The sequence below is a fragment of the Cavia porcellus genome, unplaced genomic scaffold (genome assembly GCF_034190915.1).
Source record: "Cavia porcellus strain 051 isolate PalLab524CR breed Dunkin Hartley unplaced genomic scaffold, mCavPor4.1 scaffold_6, whole genome shotgun sequence".
Classification (NCBI taxonomy): Eukaryota; Metazoa; Chordata; class Mammalia; order Rodentia; family Caviidae; genus Cavia; species Cavia porcellus.
This window is the reverse complement of record NW_026947489.1, coordinates 16,832,407-16,859,091: the sequence shown is the minus strand read 5'-3', so window position 1 is coordinate 16,859,091 and position 26,685 is coordinate 16,832,407. Positions and strand designations below refer to the sequence as shown.

Sequence of the window (26,685 nt, the reverse complement as noted above, 5' to 3'; positions counted from 1 at the left end):
TAGACTGCGGTCTCTTTTTAAAGACCATGTCTCGTCTTCTATACTTAAATTCATTCAACTCCTATTGTTCTTGAAGGTTGAACAGATGTCTTACAGTGCCCTGTGAAAGGGACTAAACACAAACTATTAATGATAGCATGATACCCAAACATCTGGTAATGATTTTAAAACTCAGGTACAGAGTAGGAGAGGATTCTGTTAGTTGTCTATACGCAGTGTGGATGGGGAGCCTTTGTTTTACTATCATGGACCAAAGAGCTGCAGAGTGAAATCAATGATGAGATTTATCAGTTTGAAGCAATTACATTTAAGTGATTTTTTTTTTTTAGGGAATCATAAAAAAATCCACATTCTCTTAGAATTAGTTGAACATAAAAGTTCACTGAATATAAAGAATAAAAATGCTTCTATTATACATTTTAAAGGGAAAGATGAAAGAAACTAAAAATGGGTTATAGAGGAAAAATGTTCTGAGGAAGATGCAGATAATGAAGTAAAGAAAAAGCAAGATCTGGGAGAGATGGAGTCTTAGACACAAGCTGGAGGGCTTTCCAAAGTAAGACCAGTCCGTACAACCACTCCCCTTCAAGGTAGTCAGAGAAAACCACAGTGCTTGTGTTAAAGACCAGGATACAGAGAGAGCTGAGGGCCTATGGGATCCTAACACAACGTTAGGGACAAGCACGCTGCATGTTCACAACCCCAGGTACACCTGCAGGCACACACAGCATTTCTCCCACACTTGAGACCTATGACAAGCCATGAGGGCAGAATTGTCATCTCCATGTTGTAGGTGGGACAAAGGAGTCATGTGGTGCAGTGTTTTGCCCAGGGTTCCCTGACGCTACTGTGGGGTTCCTCCTCCCCTTCTTTTTTTTAAATTTTGAAAGCGTCTTGCCTCAATTTTACAATCCTCCTGCCTCATCCTAAGCAGCCAGGATTACAGGCATGTACCACCACACAAAGCTCTTACTCTGTTTTTCTAAAAAGAAAAGAGCTTAAATTTATACCTGTTTTCTGTAATCTTGATACAGGCTGAATCATTGCATCAGAAATAAAGCAGCGTTGACCAAGTGTCTTTTTCGCCAGATGGATTGGGAGGCACCATAGTAGTTACAAGGGGCTGTGTGTATGTCATCTTTGGTACTGGTTCTGCAGGCCTGGGATCCTGCAATGCACAAGTGAATGTGTTTTGTGCGTCATCTCCCCAGTGCCCTGAATTACCCTCTCCATGGAGCTCTGGTGGATGAAAAACAAAGCCATGCAAGGTGCCGCTCTCTGCTGATGAAGCTGCTACTGCTGCTTCATTGTTGGGAAATGATTTATTGGGCTTAGGAAGTTAAGCCCCTTTTCCCTATTTTGCTACAAGAAGAAACAAGTCCTTGGTATGTCAGACAAGAAATTGAAGTTATCTTGCAACTGCTTTTGTGGAATTTAAACACACACACACACACACACACACGCAGAGAGAGAGAGAGAGAGAGAGAGAGAGAGAGACAGAGAGAGAAAATGGCATTATAGTTGTGACTAACATGAAGTTGGGGTGGGGGCTAGGCACTGTATTGGGGATTAAACCCCTGGCCTTTGCACTGGGCCACATCCGCAGTATGTATTTTTAAAGACAATCTCACTAAGTTGCCCAAGCCAGGCTCAAATTTGCAATCCTCCTACTCAGCCTCTCTGAGTGCTAGGATTACGGGATGTGCCACTGTGCTTGGCTTTTGAATGACATTTTTTAAAAAACATTAGTAATAAGAGTGCTCCATAAACTTGTTACCAACAGTCAATATTTATTACAGAAGGTATAAAGTAATTTCCCAAACTGAAGTGATGGAGAACTTCTAGAGCAGTGGGTTGACAGTCTTTGTAAGGATGAGGGCCAAATTTAGCCTGCAAGGAGTTTGTGTAAATAAAGTTTTATTGGAACCCATGTGTGTCCGTTTGTTTTACACATTGCTGTGGATGCTGTATTTGTGTTCCAAAGGCAGAGTAAGTTGTTGCTGCTGTATCTGTGTGGTCCAGAAGACTAAAGTAGTTACTATCTGGCCCTTTATGGAATAAAGATGGCAAACCCTGATCAGGAACCCCCAAGAGAGGAAACCAATGTCTTTTTCATGATGACAGTGAGGTTGATGTCTCTCGGACTGCTGTTAGCATCTGCTCCCTGATGTGGGCCACCTCTGGGCCACATTTCCAATCTGCAATCAGGTGTGCTGACTCTCACCTCTGAGGTGTTTCTCACTTGGGTGCTCCCTTGATTGCTTACCAGCGCCGACCTGCTGAACCTGATTGCTTACCAGGACTACTGCAGTAGCTGCAGTGGGAGTCTCTCCTCCCTCCAGGCACCATGCTAGGCTATTGTTGAAGGGCAGCTCCTGCTCCTGAACCTTCCTTGGCTCCACATTGACCGGCACAGTAAAGCTAGCCCTTAGTCGGCCTTCTAGGCGGTTTTATCTCAGACTCTTCCTTACAATGCTCTGAAGCCGCATGGCTTCCTTAGCCTGGAATAGTCTTAATATTCTCTCTCCTGTGCCTCTGCTGTATTATGCAGCTTTGTGCTTGGAAAGTTGTAGCAACTCCTTCTCTCCCAAATCTATTAAAACTTTCCTAGGTCTGCCTAGATCTGTTTTCCTCCAGATACAGCCAAATGAATGCTCTCCTTCCTGGAAGACCCTTGCCATTGCATGGCCCTGATGTAGACTGGGTTGTTGGTTTCTTCTTCCAGTTTGTCTCATAATTGTAGTCACAAGTGCACAGCTAACAGCAGGCCCTCACGTGTGTAGAATGCAGTCTGAGGCTCTTGAAGTCCTCTAAGTGCATCCCAGCTGTGAGCCTTGCTCTCGAGCATGCACTACTGTGTGCTAGTTGCTCTGATATATGTGACCTCAGGGTGCTCATGGGACCCAGCCCCACAGCCCAAGCCAGCATATGAGAGTAAATTCATTTCTGAGAAGGCAACCCTGAGCTTTAGCAGCTGCTCCAAAGAACTGCATTTCCTGTCAAATAAGTTTCTGATGGTCTTGTCCCACTGAGACATCTCTTAAGGATGGAGGGATTCATATGTACCTGCTCAGGGACTCCGAGCACCTCTTGTCCTATAGCAGTTATGACAGCATGGACCAAAGTCCTCCTGTTGGGCTTGAGCTGACCCAGGGGCCTGAAGAAATGGGCTGCCTTAGCTTCTGCCCCAGTGGAGAGACTGTTGCTCTGGACTCCCCAAGAGGAAGAGGATGTATTTCCATTCACGCCTAACTGAAAAGCTCCTTCGTCTTCTGAATGGGAGCTGGAAAAAGCCTGTGGAGGAGAGGAAAGTTAGTAGAGTGGGGGTTCTCAAAGTGACCTGAGATTCTGATAATAATGCAGATTCTCAGGACCCCATCCCCAGAAGCTGTGAACTTGCCGTGCAGCACTGATACCCTCCACAGTTGTGCTGCCAGTAAAGACTGGACCTACAGCCCTAGACCAGTGGTGGCAAACCTATGGCTTTCATGGTGTTTTTCCTTTAGGACAGAAGATGTTAACGTATGGGTTGTTTTTTCCAAAAAAGTTCTCAGTGTTCTGGATTAATTGCAGCGTTAGCACTTTGCAATAAGTAAGTGGGTTTTGGGTTGCAATTAGGGCATTCATCTCTAAAAGGTTCACTATCCCTGTCCTACACTGACGGTGAATATGTGCCTAGAAGATCAGGGGTGTTTGGCCCGAGCCAGGCATCAGAGACACCAGGAGCTCGATACAACCTCAGCTTGGGAATGTGGCTGGGAGTGGTTAGAGCAACTGCTCAGCATGGATGTGGCCCTGAATTCTATTCTATCACCATGAACAAAACAAAACAACCCTTCTGCCCCCCAAAATTGCCCATCTTGATAGGTTTCACTTCAAGGTTTGGGAATCTATATTTTTAACAAAGCAGATACTGAACTGCAAACATTTTCCTTCTGAATTAAGTTAGTAGAAGCCTGATAAATATTGCATTATTTTAATACCTCATTTCTGCTTGGCCCAAGGTGAGGGCATTTCCTCTTTCCTTCTCCTGAGCTGCTGGCCCTTTGTTTCTAATTATTAAGACATTTCCAATAGCCCTGTTACCCATTAAGTAAAGGCAGCCATTCCCTTTGGCATGCAGCTTCCTCATCATGGCATTGTTCACTGCCACATAAAAGCCACAAGTGGGCTTTATGGCCTCATGCATACTTAATTAGTCCATCTTCTCAAAATTGTGTTTTAAATGAGTGAAGACATTAGCCTCCGATATAATTGATCCACAAAGCATTGCTTGAGAAAGTCTGTGTAACTGTAGATCCACACAGGCATAGCTAGCTGTGGCCTTTTGCAGGCCACAGGTCAAGCAGGGAGAGAGCTTGCTACTTCCTGTCACCCTGTCGCTGCTCTGCAAAGAGTGGGTTTGAGACAGGCCAAGAGCTGCAGGCATTAATCCATCTCTAGAAGAACCGCTTAGTTTGTGTTTTGCTTGGCGCTGTCTCTGTCCGTATCACCCTTATTTGTCATCCTGAACATGCACACCTATGTGGGATTTTATGACGAGTGCATTAGCTGAATGGAATGGTTGTCATGTTTCAGATGTGCTGGCTGGTGTGCATGTCATTATGCCTCGTGGCAGATATTGTGTTTGATGCTTCCTACCATTTTGATGAAGGTCACCAGGCTGCAGACCCACCTGTTAATGGTTGGCTCTTAAATATCCCTTGAAGGCCTGTGTGTTAAAAGCTCAGTCCCCAGCCTCCAGTGACACTGGGAGGTGGTGGAAGCTTTAATAGGTGAGGCCTAGAGGGAGGAAGTCAGGTTTGGGGACAGGGCCCATGAAGGGGACTTTGGGACTCTGGCTTCCCACCACCCCCTTTCCCGGCCGCTGGAAGATGAGTAGTTCTCCCCACCAGGTGTTGTTCCTACGACATTCTGTCTTGAAGTAGGCCCGAAACAACACTGTCAAGTGTTTGCACTCAGACCTCTGAGGTCATGAGCCAAAATAAACCTTTCCTGCTTTCAGTTGTTGGTCTCATTTTGTCAGAGGGGCAGAAAGTTGGTGAATTACACTGACAGACTGCTGAGAATGACTCTTATAGCCAGGGGGCCCTGCCCAGGCTTGTCCCAGTTCTACTTCTGTAGCCAGCCACCCCTGGGTCACTCAGGATCTAACGCAATGCCAGGGGTGGGTGGTGGTAAAACCCCGCAGGCGCTCCTGTCCTAACCTAAAGGCTGCCGTTCTGTCTGCTTCTGTGCTGCAGTACCTGTTAGAGCATGCAGTCCGCCCTGTAGGTAAGTGTTATGACAGAAACAGGAACAAAGGAAGCTTTTGTTTTTAGTTATCCAGAACTTTCAGAAAGAACATATTTGAAGGTATCTGAAAGCCATTTTAATCAGGTCAGGACCAGTCGAACTTGTGTTGTCAACAACTGCAAATGCTTGGCATTTGAAAAACAACAATGCCATTAGGACTGGAGGAGCTGTAAACTGGTCTTGGTTAGAAAACACAATGAAAGGGTCAGGGATGTCACAAGAGAACACTTGAGGCTTTGTGTTCAATCTCTAGTCTCACCATTAAAATAAAAGCACAGAATAGGAATCACAATTGGCAATCTGGCAATAGAGCGTACACATAAATATCATAACTGCTGCATAGAGCTGACCAGCAACCAGCTGATGGAGAGGCCACCGTGGTGTATGTCCTTGCCCATGATATGCTTTTTACCTTTGTTAGAATCATCTGGAGAGCCTGAAAAATGCCCAGGCTGCTCCCCAGACCCAGTGAGTCAGAAACCCCACTCCAAGAAAGGCCATGCAGATTTCAATTCATGCAACTCCCTGGGCTCAGGGAACCTGTTCAGATGCATATGATTTGAAAAGATGAGGAAGAATAGGCTGGCTACACCATTCTTTGCGTAGTAGGGTAAGTAGAGGCACGCTCGTCATCACAGGTGTTTGTATGTGTGTGTGCTCAGATATTTACAACCATACCAGTATTTATGCATGGGGAAGCAGTCTAGCTCCTTGTGACACTCCTTCCTTTCCTGAGCATTGGTCAGCGCCCCAGCCCAGTTACCCTGAAATAGAACTGAGCCCCTAAAAACTCTCCTATCTTTTCCTGCTCCTTTCCACTCTAGCCCTATGGGCTGTAGTCTTTCCTTTGCCCTTCTCGAGAACGGACAGCTCTGTTGTTTTCTCTGCTGCCGTTCACTTATTCTCTCTTCCGCCATCTATTTGCCACATCTCCAGTGGCCCTTAGGCTTTTAAAGCTTTGGATGCTTCCTGGTGGCCACAGATAAATAAAAAAAAAAAAGATTATAGTTCTGTGAATCCTTACCTGGCATTTACGTGTGGTTTATCGCTGCCACCGGCTTTAGGAAGTAGCATTCTCAAACTCATTTTGCAGACAGACAAGCCAGAGCACAGAGTAATGTGGCCAAGGTCACACAAGGCCAGAATGGAGCCAGGAGGTCTGGTCCCAGAGCTCTGGCTTTGCCCCCTCCATCAGGCTGCTGCTCTGTGTGCCAAATAAGTCTCCTTCCATGATTTCTAACCCTCTAATTCTTTCAGCCAGGTGGATATCATGAGTCCTGTTTCACAGAATCAAGACTGGGAGAGGCAGTGATTTGACTGAGATCACAGCTGATTAGGAAAGAGAGATTCACCCAGGTTTTTTCACTCTGTAGTAACTATTCTCTATACACTGCTTGGGGTTGGCTGAGTTCTTCAGAGTGACAGTTGTGGCTCCTTACAGTCTGCCCTCACCCCATCTTCCAGAGAATTCTCTTGTTAACTTGTACTGTCCAGTGCTCACCCTTGCTTTTCCCTGCCTGGCAAGGGCCTCCTTCAGCTACCAGATCGCCCCCAAGAGGGCCGAGTGTCCTGCATGTAACCTGCAAACAGGCGGGGGAACATCCCCCCTTCCCGCTACCCCCACAAGCCCTCCAGCAATGCATTTCTTCTTGGGCCGGCAGTGTGCCCTTCGCATCACAAATGTCACCTCTCACTGCTCTGTGTTACCACTCAGCATATGGTCCTTTCCTGCCAGGTGGCCTCTTAGGGCCAGGTGTCAGCCCTTCCTCGTTTTTTCTGTCCTCTGTGTCTCAGGCATTGCTCGGCAAACAGCAGATGTTCTGCAAATATTTGTTAAATAGAGGACAGACAAGAAAACAAAGGTGAGAGAAATCATAAAAATCCCACATCTGGGGGTCTCTCGCAGGACCCAGGCTGCTCAGAGCAGTCAGGAGTGTGTTTATCTGACGGCCTTTGGGGAAACCCACGTTTCCACAAGTGAGTACCCTACAGAGCTAATCCAGCTTGGCAATTTACCACTTGATTTTTGCTCATTTTTTAAAAAATGTTCTTTAGATGGACTTTGCTGAGTTCAGTGTCCTCCCAGCCTAACCTTGATTTAAGAATGTGTGAAAATTACATTTCAGGACCTCCTTGGGAGTTGTGGCTCCCACAGAGGGCAGGCCCAGGACATGGGGAAGTTGCACTTACAGAGAAGCAGAACTTTGCCCTATGGAAATGCACTCAGAAAGTCTTCTTTACTCTTGGGAAAGCACTTTAAACTAGGGTCATCGCAGCAAGTAAACGTGCTTCAGAGTTAGGCTTCCTGCGCTTTTGCGGTTGGGCCGAAGGCCATGTGGGCGGGGTGGGCGAGCCCCCCAAAAGGGCGGGACACGGCCTAAGCACCCCGCACACTGGTTGATGTCTCCTTTTGCCTTCCCTAGGTCAGCGTCCTGACCACCCTGGAGCGCAGGTTCAACTTGCAGAGCGCGGACGTGGGCGTGATCGCCAGCAGCTTCGAGATCGGGAACCTGGCGCTCATCCTCTTTGTGAGCTACTTCGGGGCGCGCGGGCACCGGCCTCGGCTCATCGGCTGCGGAGGCATCGTGATGGCGCTGGGCGCGCTGCTGTCCGCGCTGCCCGAGTTCCTCACGCACCAGTACAAGTACGAGGCGGGCGAGATCCGCTGGGGCGCGGAGGGCCGCGACGTCTGTGCCGCCAACGGCTCCAGTGGCGACGAGGGGCCAGACCCTGACCTCATCTGCCGCAACCGAACGGCCACCAACATGATGTACTTGCTGCTCATTGGGGCCCAGGTCCTCCTGGGCATCGGTGCTACCCCTGTGCAACCCTTGGGGGTCTCCTACATCGACGACCACGTGCGGAGGAAGGACTCCTCGCTCTACATAGGTAGGAGCTGCCCGGGTGTGCGCGGTTGTAGCACTGAAGCGGGCGGGAATTTTGGTGTCCAGGGCACCTACTGTCCTTGGTGCGGCTGCATGCATATGTGCAGGTCTCTGAAACACTCTAATGCCTGAGTTGCATCCCCAGAAATGCTGGTGTCATTGATTAAAGGTGGAACGAAGGTCTGCTACATTTTTTAAAAGCACCGCAGGTGATTCTCATCTGTAGAATTTGTGCTCGCGCGTGCTGAAGCTTTAAGCTTTGCACGGGGAGTTGAGGTCAGGAGGAATGGTGGGTGTGTTTTTGCATGCTTGATGAAGGGGCTGTGGGGCTTTGGGCTGTCTGGTGTTAGTCACAAAGGCATACTTGCGGTATGCAGGTTGGAAACATCAGCTTTGAAGAATCAAAAGAATCTCTTGATTATTGTCTTTTTATAGCTCAGAAGAAAAGCAGTTGCTTTGACATCAATTTGGTATAACTCAAAAGTTGGTGATTTCTGGCCTTATTCTCAGTAACATGGGTGAACTCAGGAACTGGATTTTAACTGCTTATTTTTAAAAATTACTTTGTGTTGTCACTTTATTCCGGAAAGATGGAAGTACCTGTAGGTCTAGGGTAAGGAACAGCTAAGTGAGCTGGGTGTGATGGCACAGGTCTGTAATTCCAGCACTTTAGGAAGCTGAAGCAGGAGGGTCACACACACAAAAAAATTTCAAACCCAGCCTGGGCAATTTTGTGACTTAGTGAGAGCCTGTCTCAAAATAAAAAATAAAACAGGGCTGAGGATGTAGCTCAGTGAGAAGGCTCTGAATCCAATTCCTAGTTTGGAGGAGGAGGGGAAAAAAGCTAAATCACAAGTTGCTCATGTGGCCCACAGAGCCCTTGGACACTGCTCACAGGCAGTGCCGGATGCTGACGTCTAAGGGGAAGGCTGGCTTTCCCAGCCTCTCTGACCTTTATTTCTCAAGTCAAATTCTGTGACCTAAAGTTACTGGATTGTTCTGGTGCATGCCTGGTCACTGAGAGCTAAGCTTTGAGAAAATTGCCTTTACCTGGGGAAGCTTCGTGCCTCCCGAAGGCGGTGCACAGTATGCCTTGAGGTATAAAGTTAATTATAATCTGTAGGTTTCAGTTAAAATAGAACTGGAACTGAATTTAACAGGAAGCTTCACGTCTGCCAGGTTTCTACCTTATGTGGCTTGGGCTTTCTGAGACCTCCATGACTTAGAATCCTAGGGACATACCAAGATGCTGATTTTCCTCTGTGCCTCTCTGTCCTGGCTGTGGAGTTGATGCCTTTGTTGAGCAAATATCGTGCAGATGCGTGGTTCAGGGTGGAGGTGGAGAGGGCATGGTTCTCTGTAGTCATGACCTACCTGTGAAGCTCAGAATACTGGAGAGGACCACTTGGGCAGAGATGCCTAGGGTGCCCCCCTGGCTGGTTGGGGCATCCATCTTGTTTGTGGATGGGCACAGCGGGGTTGGACTGAGGGTCATCATTGGCCTTTTATTGCTGTTAAAGCCTCAGTAGAAGGCATGCCATGAGTCCATGACAGACCAGCATGTAGCCAAAGGGTCCCTGGAGTTCAGTCACACAGTTGGCCCCTAACTTGACCGCTGTCACCCTAGGACTCTAAGGGTTTTTTTTTTTTTTTCCTGATAGCAATAACAAATAGATAAATCAGCACAGGAGTGGAAATGGGGAGTGCAAAATGGGAGTGTTCATCTCTGATGATAGGATCAAGTTGAAAAATCGCCCCCCAGATGCCAGCTGAAGTCTTAGCAATGCTAAGCGCTTTTTGGATTTCTAGCCTGCCTCTTCTGGAAGGATTCCCTGGTGAGGCAGGCTGTGGATTTTCCTATGGGAGGAAGCTCAGTTTGTGTGTGCAAAGCTGCAAGATGAAGAGGTGTTTGGGTTAGGGATGTGGGAGGTAGAGGCGCGGACAGTAGGGCTGAGTTGTGAATTTTGAGGTTTTGTCCACGGGATTTGTAGACTCTTCAGTAGGAAGAATGTTTCAGCCTATTTCTACTTGGGCTTCTGTTTTTCCTTGTAATAGCTGGAGAGCTGGTTGTCTGTTTGTGTGGTGTGCAGACATCTTAGTGGCTCTTGTCAGATCTGGTTCCAAAACATAATAGCACACAGCTGTAGAGATGACTGCTTTGATTCTCTCCAAAATGGTTTTGTGGTCTGGGTAGAGGGAGCAACAGCGAGCAAGCCTGCTGCACAGATTGGCTTCAATAGGTGGCTTTTTATTCCATATACAATTTGAATTCTCCAGGAGCAATTTAAGAAGACCATAGCATATGCAGAGAGTAACTGGCTCATTTGTTTATTGTACAAGCCATAAAAAAAAATGTTTGTGATCATGAGAATGTTCCAGCATCTATCTCCTCTAACTGGGCACTAGTTCCCTTAGCTACTTAGCTTTGCTTCAGGAAGTATTTGGGGCAGCCCACCAAACACACTGATAGAAATTTATGGGCCCTTAACTCTTTGCAGAGGGGAGGAGTATCTGATGGAACCGACACTGGGATCATAGTTATAAATGTGAACTAATCTGTGGGCCCCCCAGTTCCAGCTCTGCAGGAAAGAGGCCTGTGAACTTTTGGGTCACTTTCCTAAGGTATGACACTGGATTGGGAATAGCAAGGATTGCACATGTGAAACATGGGCTTTCTCATGCATCTGCCAGGAAGGAAGGGTGTGATCAGTGTGCATTGCTCAGGCTGCAGGTCATGGGCGGAAGACCTGCCTCTGGGTTGTCTGCAGAGTAGAACAGTGGATGGGCGCTGTCTGAATATCTGTGGCCACATCATAGACATCTATACTCAGGAAAAAGTAAAGCAATATATCCTGAGTGAAGCTGATATTTCCCACTGAAATGACTGTTTGCTTTGGCCTCTTGTGGTGGAGCTGTAGCCAAGTTCCTGAATTCCTGGACGGGCCATTCACAAGGGGGTTCTCTGACTGGCATCATCCTGCATCCAATACTTTCTAGTGCAAGGAGGGAGTGAGGGAGCTCATTACCAGGGAACAAAACTGGATGAATGGGGCCTCAGCTCTGCTTTTCAATGCGGCACCATGTGGAGTGCAGCCTGACAAGGCAGCCAGATAATGACCTGTGGGTGGCACGTGGCATGTTTTATGCCTAGGGGGACTGAATGGGCAGGGTGACAGTGGAAATTGTTTGGTTCCTACTGGAATTGAAGAATTAATCCTTTGGGAGTCTAGTCATGGCCCGAGCTGCATGATGTGACCTTCAATTAGCCCAATTTCCTTAGCTGTCTTTTTTTATTTTTCCAAGTTCAAAATACAACAAGTTGTGTTAGTTTTTATGAAAGCATAAATAGGATGATGTAATGGGTTTCCTTACCATGTCCTTTATTAGATTGTGACATCAGATTTTTGTTGTCATTGTTGTTTTTGAGCAGGAAAAATGTGAAATGATAATAGTAAAGTTTTTTTTTTTTTAATAGTGTTGTAACTAGTTTAAAAGCATTGCACGTTTACTGTTGACAATTTTGGAAATATAGGAAAAAAAATAGAGAACAGTTTCCCCTATTTATAATGTATGCAATTCTACACCTTTCTGCACAGGTTTGCTTTTCTATAGAAATGTGCTTATAATAAACACTGTTTTGTAATTTCATGTCTCTTAATATTTCATGAGAATTTCTCCATGCAACTAAATGGACTGCTGCATGTGTAATAGTCCTATGTGCAAATATACCACACTAATTAATGCTCTCTATTGTTAGAAAATTTTCTAATTTCTTGCTGTTGTAAATAAAGCAGACAGGGAAACTGTGATTCCTAGAGGTTGATTACTTGGCCAGGATCATTTCCTGTATTGGGATAGGACTTTGGGTCTGAGAGAGATGCTTACTCCATGTACATTGAAGCTTTGTGCACAAGCAGGCCTGGAGACAAGTAAGGAGCAAGCCAGGCCATTACACAGGACAGCCCAGAGGCTTCAGGAAATAAGAGTTGCAGGAGCCAGAGAGGTGAAGAGACATACTATGTTTCTAACTGAACAAGAGAGGTACTTCGACTACAGAGAATGTCTTGGTCACTTGCCTTCTTGCTGGGACAAAATACCTTTCACCTGAAACTTAAAGGAGAAGAGGTTTATATGACCTCGGCGTTTCAGTCCATAGTCAGCTATGGGATACGGCAGGATGGCAGGTTGAAAGAAAAGCTGCTCACTTTCGTGGTGGCCAGGAGACGAAGTGAAGGGAAGAGCCAGGGAGGGAAATGAACCCTTCCTGGCCATGCTCCCAGGGACCCACCCCTTCCAACCAGACTCTATCTCCTGACAGCAAATCACCTACAGTGCACCCATAATCGAAAGACCTTCAATAAGTCCTTGACTGTGAGTGCTTGAGGCTTTGAGAGGACATCCAGGTATAAGCCACAACATAGAAGGTAAGTGCTAAGGCAGAATGGAGAGTGGAGGTAGGATAAAGCCATAAGAGCGTGGCTGAAGCTAATAGAGTCAGGGTCTGATAAGAGACTGTGCTCCTGTTTCAGTGCTTTGAGTAGGCATTCTTTGAACATAGTTGGGTACAGACCAGGTTTAGACTTCTAGAACAGGGCAGCTGATTTAGTCCATCTTCTGCCCTGGCAATGTGTACACTGCACTGTCCCATGGCCATTTATTCCATTTTTGAATTGCAGTCACCACTGGGAAGTTTCCCTTTTATGTCCTGTTAGAAATCTTCCTCCTAAGGCTTTCCCACTCTCACTTTGGCCCAACCCCTGGCCTCCCATGCTAATTCTGACCTCCAGCTCATATTCAGATGACTTCCCTGAGCACCAGCCTTAGCAGGGTAACAGGAAGGGGCTGCGGAAGCTCAGCTTTTCGGTGCTAAGACTGCCATTCTTGCTTGCTGGGGCTCTACCACACTTTTGTTCTTTGCCTCTTAAAGAGGTTTGTTAAGGACTGGGGGCCTCATTATCAGGGTACAAACCAAGGCAAATGGGGAATGTTGGCTATATCAGTGTCCTAGCCAGACCTAACAAAATATGCACTCTCGGGGCTTCAACTGCAGAAGTGCATCATGTCACAGTTCTGGAATCTGGACGTTCAAAATGAAGGTGCGGACCGGGTTGGGTTGCCCCCAAAGGTCTCTCATTGTGGCTTGCAGAAGGCCACTGCATTGCTGCCTGGATGGTTGCCCCTCTGTGCCACACACTTCTGAGGTGTCTTTCTCTGCCCCAGTTTCCTTTTCTTACAAGAATAATTGTCAGATTGGAGCAGGACCTGCCTACATGATCTCATTTAACCTTAATGACCTTCAAGGCCTCATCCTCAAAAGCTTATTAAGCTTTAAAAAAAAACTGAAATAATTATGGCATCAGTCACATGTTGCTAAGTATAGGGAAGTCTCCTGTACCTTTTATCCAGTTCCCCTAATGATGTTGCCACTATTCCTAATGGAATACAGTGTCAAAACCAAGATGATGGGAGTGGGTGTGGCTCAGAGGTAGAGCACTTGCCTGGCAGGCAGGAGACTCTGGGTTCAATCCCTAACACTTCAAAATGAAGCAAAATCAACCAAACCCATCACAAAACCCAGGAAGCTGGCATTGGAACAAGCCACAGAATGTGTTGTGACCACGTGAGTTTTGTATGTACGCCTTCATGTCTGTGTCTGTGTATGTGGAGTTTCTCTGCAGGTTTTTCTCACATGCATGATATGGTTTTAAAAATACAGACTGGGAACAAGCTGAAAGCAGGTAGTTCTGGCAGACATGCACGCATACACAGCACCAACACAAACAGGAAGACACAGAGGCAGAGGAATGGCTGGCAGCTTCTGCTGAGAATGGCTCTTCTGGAAAGAATGGGAATGACAAAGCAAAGTGATTCTTGGCGAAGGGTTCTTGTAGGAGGCCCTCTGTCCTTCAGAGAGAAGAGGGCCCTGGCAGTGTGCTTGATTACACAGAACAGTTGCTCCAAGCTGGGCAGCCCGTCTATTAGACAAGAATATCATAGTTTCTTTGTTTATCACTTATATTGAAACCCAGAGCGGCCCTTGATGTTCCAGCTAATGATGCAAAGAGAATTATTCTCAGCTTTCATCTGCCAAGTGTTTGTTTAGCACAAAGGTCATAAGAATACCAGCCAGCAACCAAAGAGAACCAAATTTCTTTTCCGAGCCCTGGGAGCAAAGAGTTATTTTGCTTCTGATGAATTTTTATTTTAACTTGACATTGGGTAAAATGTTTTGTAACTCTCCAAAGAGTGTCGGTCGAGTATGGATCAAATACACCATGACTGCAATTCTTCTGAAAAAAAAAAATAATTAAGCAGCCGTCTCTCCTAGGAGAGCAAGTCTGGCTTATTATATGCTTGTAAATTCTTTGATATTGAAGTTTCCCTCCATAATTTCTGTTTCTAAAGTAAATGACACTGTAGAAGTGGTCAATTTGTTTTGGCCAGGGTCCAGTCCTCCTGTTCCAGCTGGGGGTCACATGCCACTTGCAGGGTATGTTTAGCAGTGTGCCAGGAAATGTACCTGTGGCCCCTCACTGGTTTGCCCATAGAGCCAAGGCTGGTAGTTGCTTCTTATTTGTAGCCGCTCATGGTTTATGGGATCACTGCTGTGCTTACCACCTAGGTGGCCTGAGACTCTCTGAATTGGGCTCTAGATCCCAAGAATTTTGAGATTTGAATCCAACTTCCTTGTGTGCCTACCTCCTAGGTATGGGCTGGGTTTCTGGTTACGCTGGGCCCACTGAATTGTCAGTTAAATGAGTCTGAGGTTTACCTTGCATCACTTAGGGTGTACATGGTGGGGACCAATAAATTCCATCCTGATCCTCTTGATGATCACGCAACTCTATTTCCAGATGTAGAAACTGAAGCACAGATATGGGATTGGCTTATCTAAACATGAGAGCAAGTCTCTTGATAAGAATCCTTGGATCTCAATTTTCAGCCTGGGATGCAATCCATCTTGCAGAGCTGAGAATAGCAACCTCTTCAGTCCCAAATTAAACCAGCGGCCCGTTCTTTTCCGGCAGACCCCCTCCTGTGGCTCATCTCAAAGTACATAAAGTACCTAGAGCCACCCCAAGCAGAAAGAAAGGTGATCAGTCTTAATTTGCAGGTGCCTCAGGATATGGCCATTGCCCCAGTGTGATGTGTTAGATGCCCTCTGGGTTCTAACATGTTACATCTTCATTTGGCAGCATATTGGTTCAATTTTTTTTTTAAATTGAGTATGCTATTTAGTAAAATTGGCAAACACAAATGTCCTGCAAGTGACATATGACCCCCAGCTGGGACAGAAGGACTGGACCCTGGCCAAAACAAATTGACCACTTCTACAGTGTCATTTATTTTAGAAACAGAAATTAAGGAGGGAAACTTCAATATCAAAATGAAATAATTTATAATCTGGACACCTGGAGAAAATTTCTGTCAATATTAGGGTTTATTTTATTCAATCCTTTTTTCATTCAGCAGAGACCATACTATATAAGTTCACCAACGTTTTTACCAATCAATATAAGTTGAATATTTCTTATCCAAAATGTTTGAGACTAGATGAGGTTCAGATTTCAGAATTCTTCAGATTTTAGAATATTTGCATAGATGTTACTGATCAAGCAGGCTTAATCCAAAAATCTAAGATTCAAAATGCTTCAGTATCTGAAACTCTTAGAGCATTGTGTTGGTACCCAAAAAGTTCAGGATTTTGAAACATTTTGGATTTGGGATGCTCAACCCATACAAATATTTTTTTTCCATGCCATAGAAGATTCACATCCCTTTAGATCATTACATAATATTTTGTCAATCTAGAAGCTCTGGAATGTGCTCATAGGTGATGAACATTTTTATGATTTTAGCCTCATTCACATTTGCTGGAAAATTTAAAAATTTAGTTTAGCTCAGATATATTCAGTATGTGCAGAAAACCAGCCAACTGGCCTTACTGTGACTTTTTCCAGAAGATAAATAAATAAGCCACACAAGTATTATGCAAACAGGCTTTTGGGCAGCCACGTCCACTAGTCACTGGGATCCTGTTAATAAAGAGCAAAGCCCACTCTGTGGCTTGGGGAACCCAAAGGTCTATTCTTCATCCTCAGCCATTCAGTCTAGTCAGAATGCGAAGTTAGTCTTTTCGTAACTTCTGCTTTTTTTTAAAGTGACTGGGAACCCATATCTTTGAAGTAGACCAAGTTGCCAACTTAGTGAAGTCTCCAAACCTTGGAGGATCTTCATCAGTAGCTTGCTGTCCATAGCAAGCCTCTTGGTGCCATATCATCAGTTTCAGACTGCACTTCCCTTTTGAGTAGCAGATAAGACAAACAGATAAGGAAGCAAGGAGGAAAGGAAGTGGTTTCATATGGTGAATACCACACGGGAATTCACAGTGCTCTCTGATGCAGTTCTGACTCGTACAGGAATTAGCTGCTTGCCCAGCCCAGGATTCTTGACAGGGATGATAATGATGATGACCGCTTACTGTTACTGCACCTGACTAGTGAGAATACAAACCTGTTTTTTTTTTTCCTACCTGTAACACAGGTATTGTTCTCAACTAAAAAAGGTTTTGAGAGATTTGCTCCTTGACTTGCCTATTTTTCCTTCAGTTTCTTTCTGGACTGTTTGCTGTTTTGAGAACCATCTTGACTTTATCTTCTTTTTGTTCCTCCATCACCAACAAGCATCATATAAGAGTAGATGAATAGCTTCTGTAAAGGAAGACTTTTCCCAGATTCTTGATCAGGCTCATGATCCCAAAAGATTAAACCACCTAAAGTGTGGTTTCTGTAAAGCACTGTGGTTTGCTATTGTTATTGCTGGGGTTTGAGATGGGTGGCCTTACTCTTCACAGGGAAGTGAATTCTTCATTGCTAGAGGAGTCTCTAGTGTTGAAATGCCACACTCTGTTGCAGACATTTGCTTGTCTAGCCCTCATCTTATTTAGTTTTTTTCCACTAGGGAACAGCCCCTCCGATCCCAGGTGGTTGTAATGGGCTGAAGACGTGGTCACATGGTCCAGACCTGACCAATGGTTACGCAGAGAAGAGCTTTGGTCCATAGTGATTGGCCCAAGGAGTCAACCAATCAGAACCTACCAGGAGTTAGAAAAAAGGACACGAGAGATCAGCCCCTTCTCTTCTAAGAATGCTAAATGTAAAAATAAGGAGGCCTATACGAGTCCAGTGACTATGCTGGTGCCATATGCAAAAATGCCATATGTTTGGAAATGAAGACTGCATAAAGGAAAGTAGACTAGATGAAAGGAAGGGCAAGAAGGGCCCCTGGGATTGGCTATAGCTGAAGCTAGCTTGAAGCCTAGAAAATTCTGGGTACCTGAATATATAAACTGTCCTTTCCAACATCTGTAGCAGAGAGTATCCTGCCTCATTAGGCTTGGATATCCTGTTATATCACCTAGAATTTGGACCAATCACTTTCAAATGGGGGTGAGCTCATGTGTGATGGCTGCTTCTGATCAGAGTGCTAGTTCTTTCATACACCAAGATATTTACCACGATGCCCCAGGGAATCCCTGGCCTTATGCATAAAATGAAAGTTAAGTTGCAAGTTCTGGCTTAGTTTTCATCTCATGATTGCACGGTCATTTCATTTGCAAGTTAGGCACCCAGAGGCCCAAAGAAATGGCCCTTTCCCCACCCCTTCTCCCTTCCCCCAAAATAATGTGTTCAAAAATAACCTGTTGGCAGGCTTTGTGCAGGAACAGTAAGCAATTGATAGCAAATTGTGTATGTGGGCCGAAAGTGCTGAGCGCGTGCAGCTTGTTCAGTGGCTCTGTCTATTGAATGGAAAGAACATACCCAAGCCTGGCTCCTTTACATGCCTGTGATTGCTAAAGCCACCTTCACTCCCTCTAATGACTTCGTATTGTGAGGAATGAATAAGCTAAATGAATACGCTCCATCCCCACTTTGGCTTTGCAATAACACTCCTGCCAAGTCGAGGGACACAGAGGACAGGGATAAAATGCAAGGGAGGCCGAATGTGTGTATATACACACCCTTACTTTAGCCACAGACAGATGCAATCTGAAGATACTGTGGCCTTAAGTGGCTCATAGACATGCATGAGAACTTAACGCTACTTTAAAGCTGGAATTTAGGTTGAGAATGTCAGGACTCCTTAAGGGCCACTTAACTGGGCTTCTTGAAGCCAAGAACACTTGGATGTGCTGTGAGTGGTTGGGGTGGACATGTCATTCTAAAACTGGACAGAGATTTATGTATACATGTGCTTCTATAAGGGAGAGCTTTGACCAGAGTACCAGGCTAATGGCCCAAAAAGGTTAAAACCACATACAGCACTAATATCAGACAGACCTTGATGACAGGCAATCTGGGGTGACATAAGCCAAGATGGCAGAGGTGGGATAGGCTGTTGGGAGTGACCAATGGTATTCAGACAGTGGAATGCTGTTTGCGGTTTAGCTCTTAACTTGATTTGCTCCCTAGGGAGCTAGTGTTCTCACAACAGGAAACATTAGAGTATCACTTAAGGGCCAGTGCAGAGAAAGTCAGACCGCATTCCAGCCCCATGGGAGACACCCCTCAGTTGTCCTCTGCCTTGGCTGCTGCTTCCTCCACTCCTCCCAGGAAATTTCTCTAGGGCCCAGATTTTCCATCCCTTCATTTGGCCTGACCGTGGGTGTGTTGGGTAATAGCAATTTTCTGGGCTGGTTTGAACTGATGCACAGATAGGAAAATCAAAACTTTGTTGTTATTGTTGTTTTAAAGGCAAAAACATTTTAAAAATGCACCGAGGTCATTAGTAGTATCTGAACTAAGTCAAAACTTTCCATGTGTTGTAAGAACAAGTTCTCTTGGAGCAGTCAAAAACAAAGTCTGCTTGCGGGGGGAGTCAAGCAACCAAAGGGGACATGAAGGAAGTGGGTAACATTTTTACTGGTGAAACTTGTTGAGGGCAGTTGCTGCATTTGAGAAGCTTCCTTAAGGTATAAAAAATAGTTCATATGCTAGTGCTCTCTGGTTCAGATGCAGGGAGCGCTCAGCTCATTCCAATCTGTCTCCAAGGGCAGACACCTCCTCTCTGAGCATGGATGCCTATGGATGTGATTTCTTTCTGCTTCCCTTTCTGGGCAAGGCTTACTTACCCTAAGAACATTCACAATGGCCAACCTGCCTTGTGGTTGTTAATGGAGTTTACAAAGGGAATTTGGGTTCCCAGCAAGAGGTCTGATTAGCACAGCCAAGATCTAATAGATTCTAAAATTGTGCACAGATACCTTGAAGCTTTTGAGACCCAGTAGTATTTCTTCTTAAGTCTAAACCATTTTGCCTGCCCTGGCCTCAGTCTTTCTTCCAGGTAGATGGACTGTATTGTTTTAGGTGCATATCAATAGCTGTGGTTCTGCTAGAGACAAGATTAAAAGATGTTCCAACCAGACAACAGAGCATAGTGCTTCTCCTAATAGTGTGTTTAATTTTAGTTTTTGGTGTTGGCCTTATACGGGCTGGGAACAAGTATTTAATTTTAGGATCCATTAGCATCACAAAGAAAAGTGTCACCTGCTTATTTAGACAAGTCCATTAAGTGTGCATGATTCTAAATAATGCCCTTAATGACATCCAGAACAGACACCCGACTGGGGGAGAAGTCCCAGCCGTGATAAACACAGGAATGGGTGCTCTGCCAGAGCACTTGCATGCCCCTCCTCTTAAAAGCCCAGGCGATTGGGGTTTTTCTTACTGTACAGGTTGAAAGAAGCTGAAGCCAGGAGAGGTTAAACCACTTGTTCAGAATAGTGTAGCTCACTGGTGGCAAGGCCTGTATCCCAGTCTTATTCTCCATTATTACCCCAGGTGCCGTGTCTTTCTCATTGTAGCCTTCTTCTCCTCCCCCCATCACCACATATAATTTTGTCCCCATCAGAATAATATGATATCCAAGTATGTTACAAGTATGAGATGTGACTTAACCCAGCTACCCGATTATTTATGCGTCTGCTTTTTACATAGTACACACCCAGGGTGTTCTGTCATGGCAGCAATTGAATATGAAATAGCAAGGCCTTTCTTTCAGAGCCGGAGAAGTGAGGATTTTCAGCGCTATCTCCGTGGGAAGTTTTAAAACTCTCATCAGATAAAGCTTTGCTCCTACATAAAACCACGTGAGCTGTTTTCAACATCTCCCTGTAGTAAAATGAGAGAAACTCATTCACCAGACGGTGTTGTTTACATTTCAGGCCTAGCAGTATTTAATTGGTACACACTCATTATGGTTATGCAACTTGGATGTGAGCTTTTTTCACTCCCAGACTCAGTGAAGCTGACTTACGCTTTTGTGCAATTAAAGAGTGAGTTTTATAAATCTACTGCTAGGACGGACAGTAGGTAAGGGAGACCTCAAGGCTCACAGGACAAGTAAAGGAGTAGAGATCTGGAAGCTAAAATCATGTAATATACGGACCCTTCAACAACAGTTAGCCTCCACCACCACTGAGCCCTCTGGTGGTCTGCAGACCTCTGGCAGTGCACCGGGCCTGCAGCTGGGCTGTGTGAGCAGAAGGACGTGGTTATGTGATGGACTCTGGGCAGCCAAGACTTCCTCAAGGACATGATGTCCAGGTAGCTAGAGACTCTGCCCACTGTGTGTCTTTAAGCCACACCTTCCTGAGGTCATTCAGGGAGCTCTTTTGGTGGCCTGTGAAAAATGACAGGGCCACCAAGGAGTACAGAGGGAGTTTGCAGGGCGCACTGTGAGTACCCAGGTGTCCCGTCCAGGAATCTGTGCAGAGTTAGGAAGGTGGAGGCCGAGCTCCTCTCGCTAATGTCTCCACACTCATGTTTCCAGCCCTTGGGAAGAAATTATGATTAAGTACCTGCGATATAAAATTGATCACTTGATTGTTTCTAAGTGTAAGTTTGCTGAATGTATTCACCTTATTCAGCACATGCGGGAAATCGTTATGCTGCTTTTTGTTGTGATGAAGGCAAATACTTTGAGACCTCCTACAAGTGAAGTCATGCAGCGTTTGCTCTTCCGTGACTGACTTCGCTTAGCAGAATGCCTTAAGGTTTATGCATGGTACAGCATTCATCCAAATTTCCTTCCTTCTTAAGGCCACTAATACTCCCCTGAATGTATGGACTGTATTTCACTGTCCACTCATCTGCAGATGGTCACTTGGGTTGTTTCCAGCCCCTGGCTATTGTGAATTATGCTGTACAAATGAGTATGCAGCCTGTATCCAGCTTTTTGAGTGTCTTTGGTGCATTAAGCTTAGGAAGTCCAAAACCCAGCTCCTGGATTTCCTCCTGTGTTTGCTTTCTCATTGACCCACCTCATCCTTTCGCCCCACTCCCTGCATGGAAAGCCACCATCGCTTACAGCCTGCGGCTCCTGAGTGTGTCTGGCCTGCTATTTCTCTGTGCCCTCTGCTCACACCTTCCCTGCCATGGCCCCGGCCCTCAGTTCCTCCCTCCTGGAACATTGCAGCCCCCACTGACCAGTCTCGCTGTGACTAGTGTGACTGTCGCCACGTTGCCCTTCACATTGTCACTGCTCCAAAACAATTTCTGAACATTCATGAACCTGGAGAAGTTCATCCTAGATGGGAACCTTTTGCCACAGCTGTTCCAGAGAATCTGTGTGGGATTTAATTTTATTATATGATAAATGGATAATTATATTAATATCATCTGTACATTAAGATTATAGTTTTGAGTTTGTTAATGACCTCTTGTAACAAATAGCGATGTTAAATTATCTACCTTTCATTTATTCATTCAATAAACATTGAGAACTTATGTACTGATACCTTTGTAAGGTGTAAATAATCTCAGACAGCATTAATTCGGCATCCTCTGTGTGCCAGAAACCATGCTGTCGTTTACATATATGATCTGCTATAAGTCTCAAAACAAGCAATTATTGGGCTTTATCGTCTCCTGTTAAAGGAGGAAATCAGGATACAAGAGCATAGAGTAACTTATTCAGTAAGTGTGCCTTGGGGGCTTATGCGCAAGCAGACCCTTCTCCAAAGATGCGCTCCTGATGAGTGCTCCCCTGCTTCCCAACACAGTAACTGCTTTGAAAACCAAGTACTGGAAGCATTGAAAGGGCAAAAGGGAACCACAGGCTCACACATACATATGCATCTGTCAGTGCAGAGTTGGGAAATATTGACCGAAAGTGTTCAGGAATATTTTATAAGTGTGAGTAATGACTCAGTCTCTTTCAGAGACACACTGCTTCCTAAAACAGCTGCTGTTGGAGCAGAGTAGCAGTGGCATTCTGTGCGTGCGTGTGTGTGTGTGTGTGTGTGTGTGTGTGTGCGCAGAGGAAGGCGGGGGACAGACCCCTTTCTCACGAGTGCCCAGTCCTGCTCCCCGATGTGCTGTGATACCTGAGCAGAGGACTCTGTGATGGAGCCTCTTGCCCAGGGGCTGGACAGGAAGACGCCCTCTCCACAGCAGCTGGGTGTTTTGGGGAGAAGCCTTTGTAGAGCTCACCACAGCTGGGGAAAGGGCGGTGGCTTCCGGTGACTCACGGAGGGACTGTGCAAGGGGGCCACTTTGCATCATCTGCTGTCAGGCACCCTCTCATTCTCCTTTTCTGTTTGTCTGTTCTGTTTGTCCTGCTGGTTGTGCCTTCAGTGTAAAAACACGCACACACTGTCACACACACATACACAAAATGTAAGCGAAGGGGGAAACAGATTGCTGTTCATCACAAAAGACAAGCACGTTCTTTGAAGAACTCATTTCATTCCTGCTGCAGTCTATGAAGCAGATAATCTGTGAGCATTACACAGACTTTTAATTTGAAGTTGGGAAGATGGGTTCTGGGGCTTGCTGTCTGCAGGGCGGGAGTGTCAGGAAGTCTACACTGGAGAAGACTCGCTGTTTGCCAGGTGCTAAGCTGAGAGTGGTCCTTATGTTGTCTTGTTTTCTCTTCCCAGTGCCCCCTTGACAGTGTAGGAAGCTGAGGCTCAGCAGAATTAAGTCACTTGTGCCAAGTTCTGTGTCTAGTAAGTCGGTGATAAAATTAAAAGTAGCACTTACTGATTGTGTCTGGCCCAAAATTGAAATTTCAAATAACTTGATTCTTTTCTTCATGGTAGACAGTTTCAAAACTGTTCAAAAATAGAAAGGATAGTTAAATGAGACTCAATGTGCCCAAGGCTTGCTAACTATCAGGTTGTGACCTTTCTTTGTTATTTCTGTCCCCTAGTCTGCTGTCTTCTTGTTTGGAAGCAAATCTTAGATATTTTATTTGCAAGTAATACTAAAATCACAAAACTGTTCTCTTGCCTTGAGGGTAGTAATTGGTTAATGCCAACAAATGCCAATTGTCTCAAAGAAGTAAGTTTGCAAAATACCTTGCACTTTGTGATTTCTTGACTTGCCCTTGAAGTTGATTTTATTATATGGGTTTCTCTCTCTTTCTGTCAGATTAAAGAAACTTACTCAGTTGCCCTGCAGAATTTTGTGCAGTCTCAATGGTGCTTTTTGACATGCTCGTCTGTCCCCCGCCTATCTTCCCAGTGATTGGATTCAGGCAAGGAGCACTGCATTGGTGACACCACGTGCAGATGGGATTTGCCTTTTCCAAGTGCCGAGACTGGAAATAGTTCAGACTTCAGAAATTTTCAGATCTTAAGAATATTTGCACAGTCTTTACTGGCTGAGCATTCCTAATCTACAAAGTCTCAGATGCATTTTTTTAAAAAAAATTATGAAAAAAAAGTTTCTGAATTTTTAATAAACATTTTAATGAGTTTTTAAATGAAAATATTAATATTGTTATGAATTTTAATGGGGGCTGCAAGAAGGCATTTCCTTGCGTATCATTTCCCTTCTGGTTAATCCTGTGTGTTGCCTGTGAGTGACGGGAAGGTTCCCCTGAGCAGTTATGGGCACCTGACATGCAGCCTGGGTCTCAGCAGCTTGCTCGCTTCTCATTGGGCCTTTTCTTCAAAGATTCTTTTGTTCAATCAGGCTCAGTGCGGTCTTTCAAGATCTTAAAACCATTTCAAGGGATAGCACAGTGAGTCTTGGAGCCATAAGAGGAGACAGAAGACCTTATTATTTAAATCTGCATAGATATTAATCTGTGCCCATGTGTAAACCACCTGACATGGAATCCCAGTGGGTTAGGGGTGGAGGGTGAGGCCCCTGGGCCAGCCCATCTGGGCTGCTCCTGGGTTCATTTCTGCATGGAGATGGTCATGGTATTTCTCTTACTAAAGCTATTATGGTTGGAGGAAGTGAGAAGGAAGTGGACCACTCCTGGCACACAGGAAGTGCTTGGTGCATTATAATTAAGTAGCACTCAGAATAGCCATATAAGTGCACCCTGCTAATTTATATCTGGATATCAATGTTAGATATTTTTTTCCTAAATATTGTCTGGAGATACACGAATAAGGAACCCCACTAGCCACATGGGTCCATTTAAGTTAATTAAAGCCAAATAACATTTGAAACTCAGTTCTTCATTTGTACCAGCTTAGTTTTGAGGCTCCATGGCCACAGACAGCTATGGCTACCGCTCTCAAGAATGTAGATGATGGAACCTGTCTGTCACCTCTGAAAGTTCTTAAGGACAGCTCTCTGGTTGAAAGAGTTTGAGCCTTGAGGGGTTGGATGGTATTGTCATGACTGTTTAATTCTAGAACTTGGTTCCTGATCCAGTTCCTTTTCTACAAATAGAAAGGAATGAGGTAGTACCAAGTGGAGACTTGTACAGGTTTGGGTGGCTACTAGGTTGGCAGAGATAACGAGACCCTGGCAGACACAGTGCAAGGCTAGGGAGCTTTCTCAAGGAGGTTAGGGCCTGCCTCACCCATCCTGTGGCGGCTGCATTTCCTCCTTACTGTGGCCTCCCAAATATTCCTGATTTCCAGTGTTCTGTAGTATTTCGCTCATAGGCACCATATGTGCCAATTTAGGTTCCAAACATATGGTCACCGGGACTGTGGGACGCATAAGTCCTTTCATTCATTTGCTGAGTATAAGCCATTCATGCTGTCCAGCCTCTGCTCCTTGAGTCTACAAAGGAGAACAGTCCATCCAGCAAGAGACCAAGAGCCAGAACACCCATCTCGCTTTCCTGTGGGTTTTATCTCCCTGAGAAGTGGGAGAAGGGTGTGCATTTCATAGCTGAATAGCTGGCTCTCTTCCCAGCTGATGATGTAAAAGGAAACCACCCACTTGCATTAAATTGTGTTTCTGCCTGTGTGCTCTTGAGGGCTCATTAGAGGCAATACTAATAAGGACTCCTGTGTTCAGCTGTCATGTTCCTGCCTCACCTAGCAAGCAGGTATCAGAGAAAAGCCCTCTCAGGCCAGGCCCTCTAGGAGCAAGTGCTTTAAGCTGTCCAAGCTGTGACTGTCCTTTCTCAGAGAACATGCAGGGTAAAGGGATTTCCGAACTCTGTTTTTTTTATTAAAAAGGGAATGAGACTGATAAATTGATGGAAGATAAAAAGGAAAAGGGCATATTCCAGGAAGAACTGTGATATTGATTTTTAATTTGATATAAGAACTGTGCATTAGAACAAGTTCTGAACTATGCCATCGTGGTTCGTTTGATGTTCACATCTGTAAAGTGGGTACTTTATGGGGCTGTTCTGAGGTTTACTTAATTAGTTAATCTAATTAATTGGTTAATACATGTGAAGCCAGGCTATCCTGCCTCAAAATAAGCACCAAGTGAAAAATTAGCTGTCACTATTAGACTCTTTCTTCTTCCTGTTATTATTTATATTTTTATTGTAGAGAAATAGGCTTTGTAGTGGAATTTAAATGCCAGATCTGCCTCTGACACTGTGTGAGCTCCTTGAAGTTTTCTGAGCCTTAGTTTGCTCATCCTTAAAATGGGATGACACTGTCTGTATTACAAGCCTTCTTGTGAAGCTAAGTGAGGAACTGTCTACAAAATGATAGTTCAGGGCCAGCCATATAGAAGACACCTGGTAAATGTTAGTTTCCTCCTCTCTTTCTCCCTCAAGCAACTTTCCTGATAGTAATCTGGCAACCTGTTTAGGGAAAGTGTGGTGGATAAAATGGCATTTGAGGAAGATTAGTCCAGCAGCTGTGTGTGGGATGGATTAACTCATGTGCAGCACTGGGATTTAGAAAACTCAAAACAGGCTTTTTGATATCTGGGTATTTGGTTCATAGTTACAAAGTGCTTTCTTTTACCGCTGCAGTTTTAGTGTGCCAAATTGTTCTGAAAGTTTTTTCTACAGGCTTTTTCATTTTTAATGAAGAGAATTTTGAATTTCCAGTACTTTCCTTTGAAGCTTCCAAATACTGTATCTGTAATCCAACAATAGGGCGGAAATAAAATCATGTAAACGTCTATTCAGATCTTGGCTCACTACTGACGGGCTTTGTGACTACAAACCTGAGCTGGTTTAGAACCTCTTATTTTTTTAAAAAAAATTTCAGTTGACACAATAGTTGTAGATATTTATGGGGTTCAATGTGATGTCTTGAGTCATGTTTACATTGAGTAAT

General features: G+C 45.0%; 1 protein-coding gene across 4 annotated transcripts in view; it reads left to right on the top strand.

Annotated features, from left to right (window-relative positions):
- Nucleotides 1-26,685, top strand: part of Slco3a1 (solute carrier organic anion transporter family member 3A1) — a 279,852-nt gene that overhangs the window by 48,803 nt on the left and 204,364 nt on the right. For all 4 annotated transcript variants that reach the window (XR_010047952.1, XM_063249992.1, XM_063249991.1 and 1 more), the window contains exon 2: nt 7,719-8,184. Coding sequence is in view for 3 of the 4 variants with exons in the window: in XM_063249992.1 (XP_063106062.1) it covers nt 7,719-8,184 (466 nt within the window). In the remaining variant the exon portion in view is untranslated. The remainder of the gene's footprint in view (nt 1-7,718; nt 8,185-26,685) is intronic.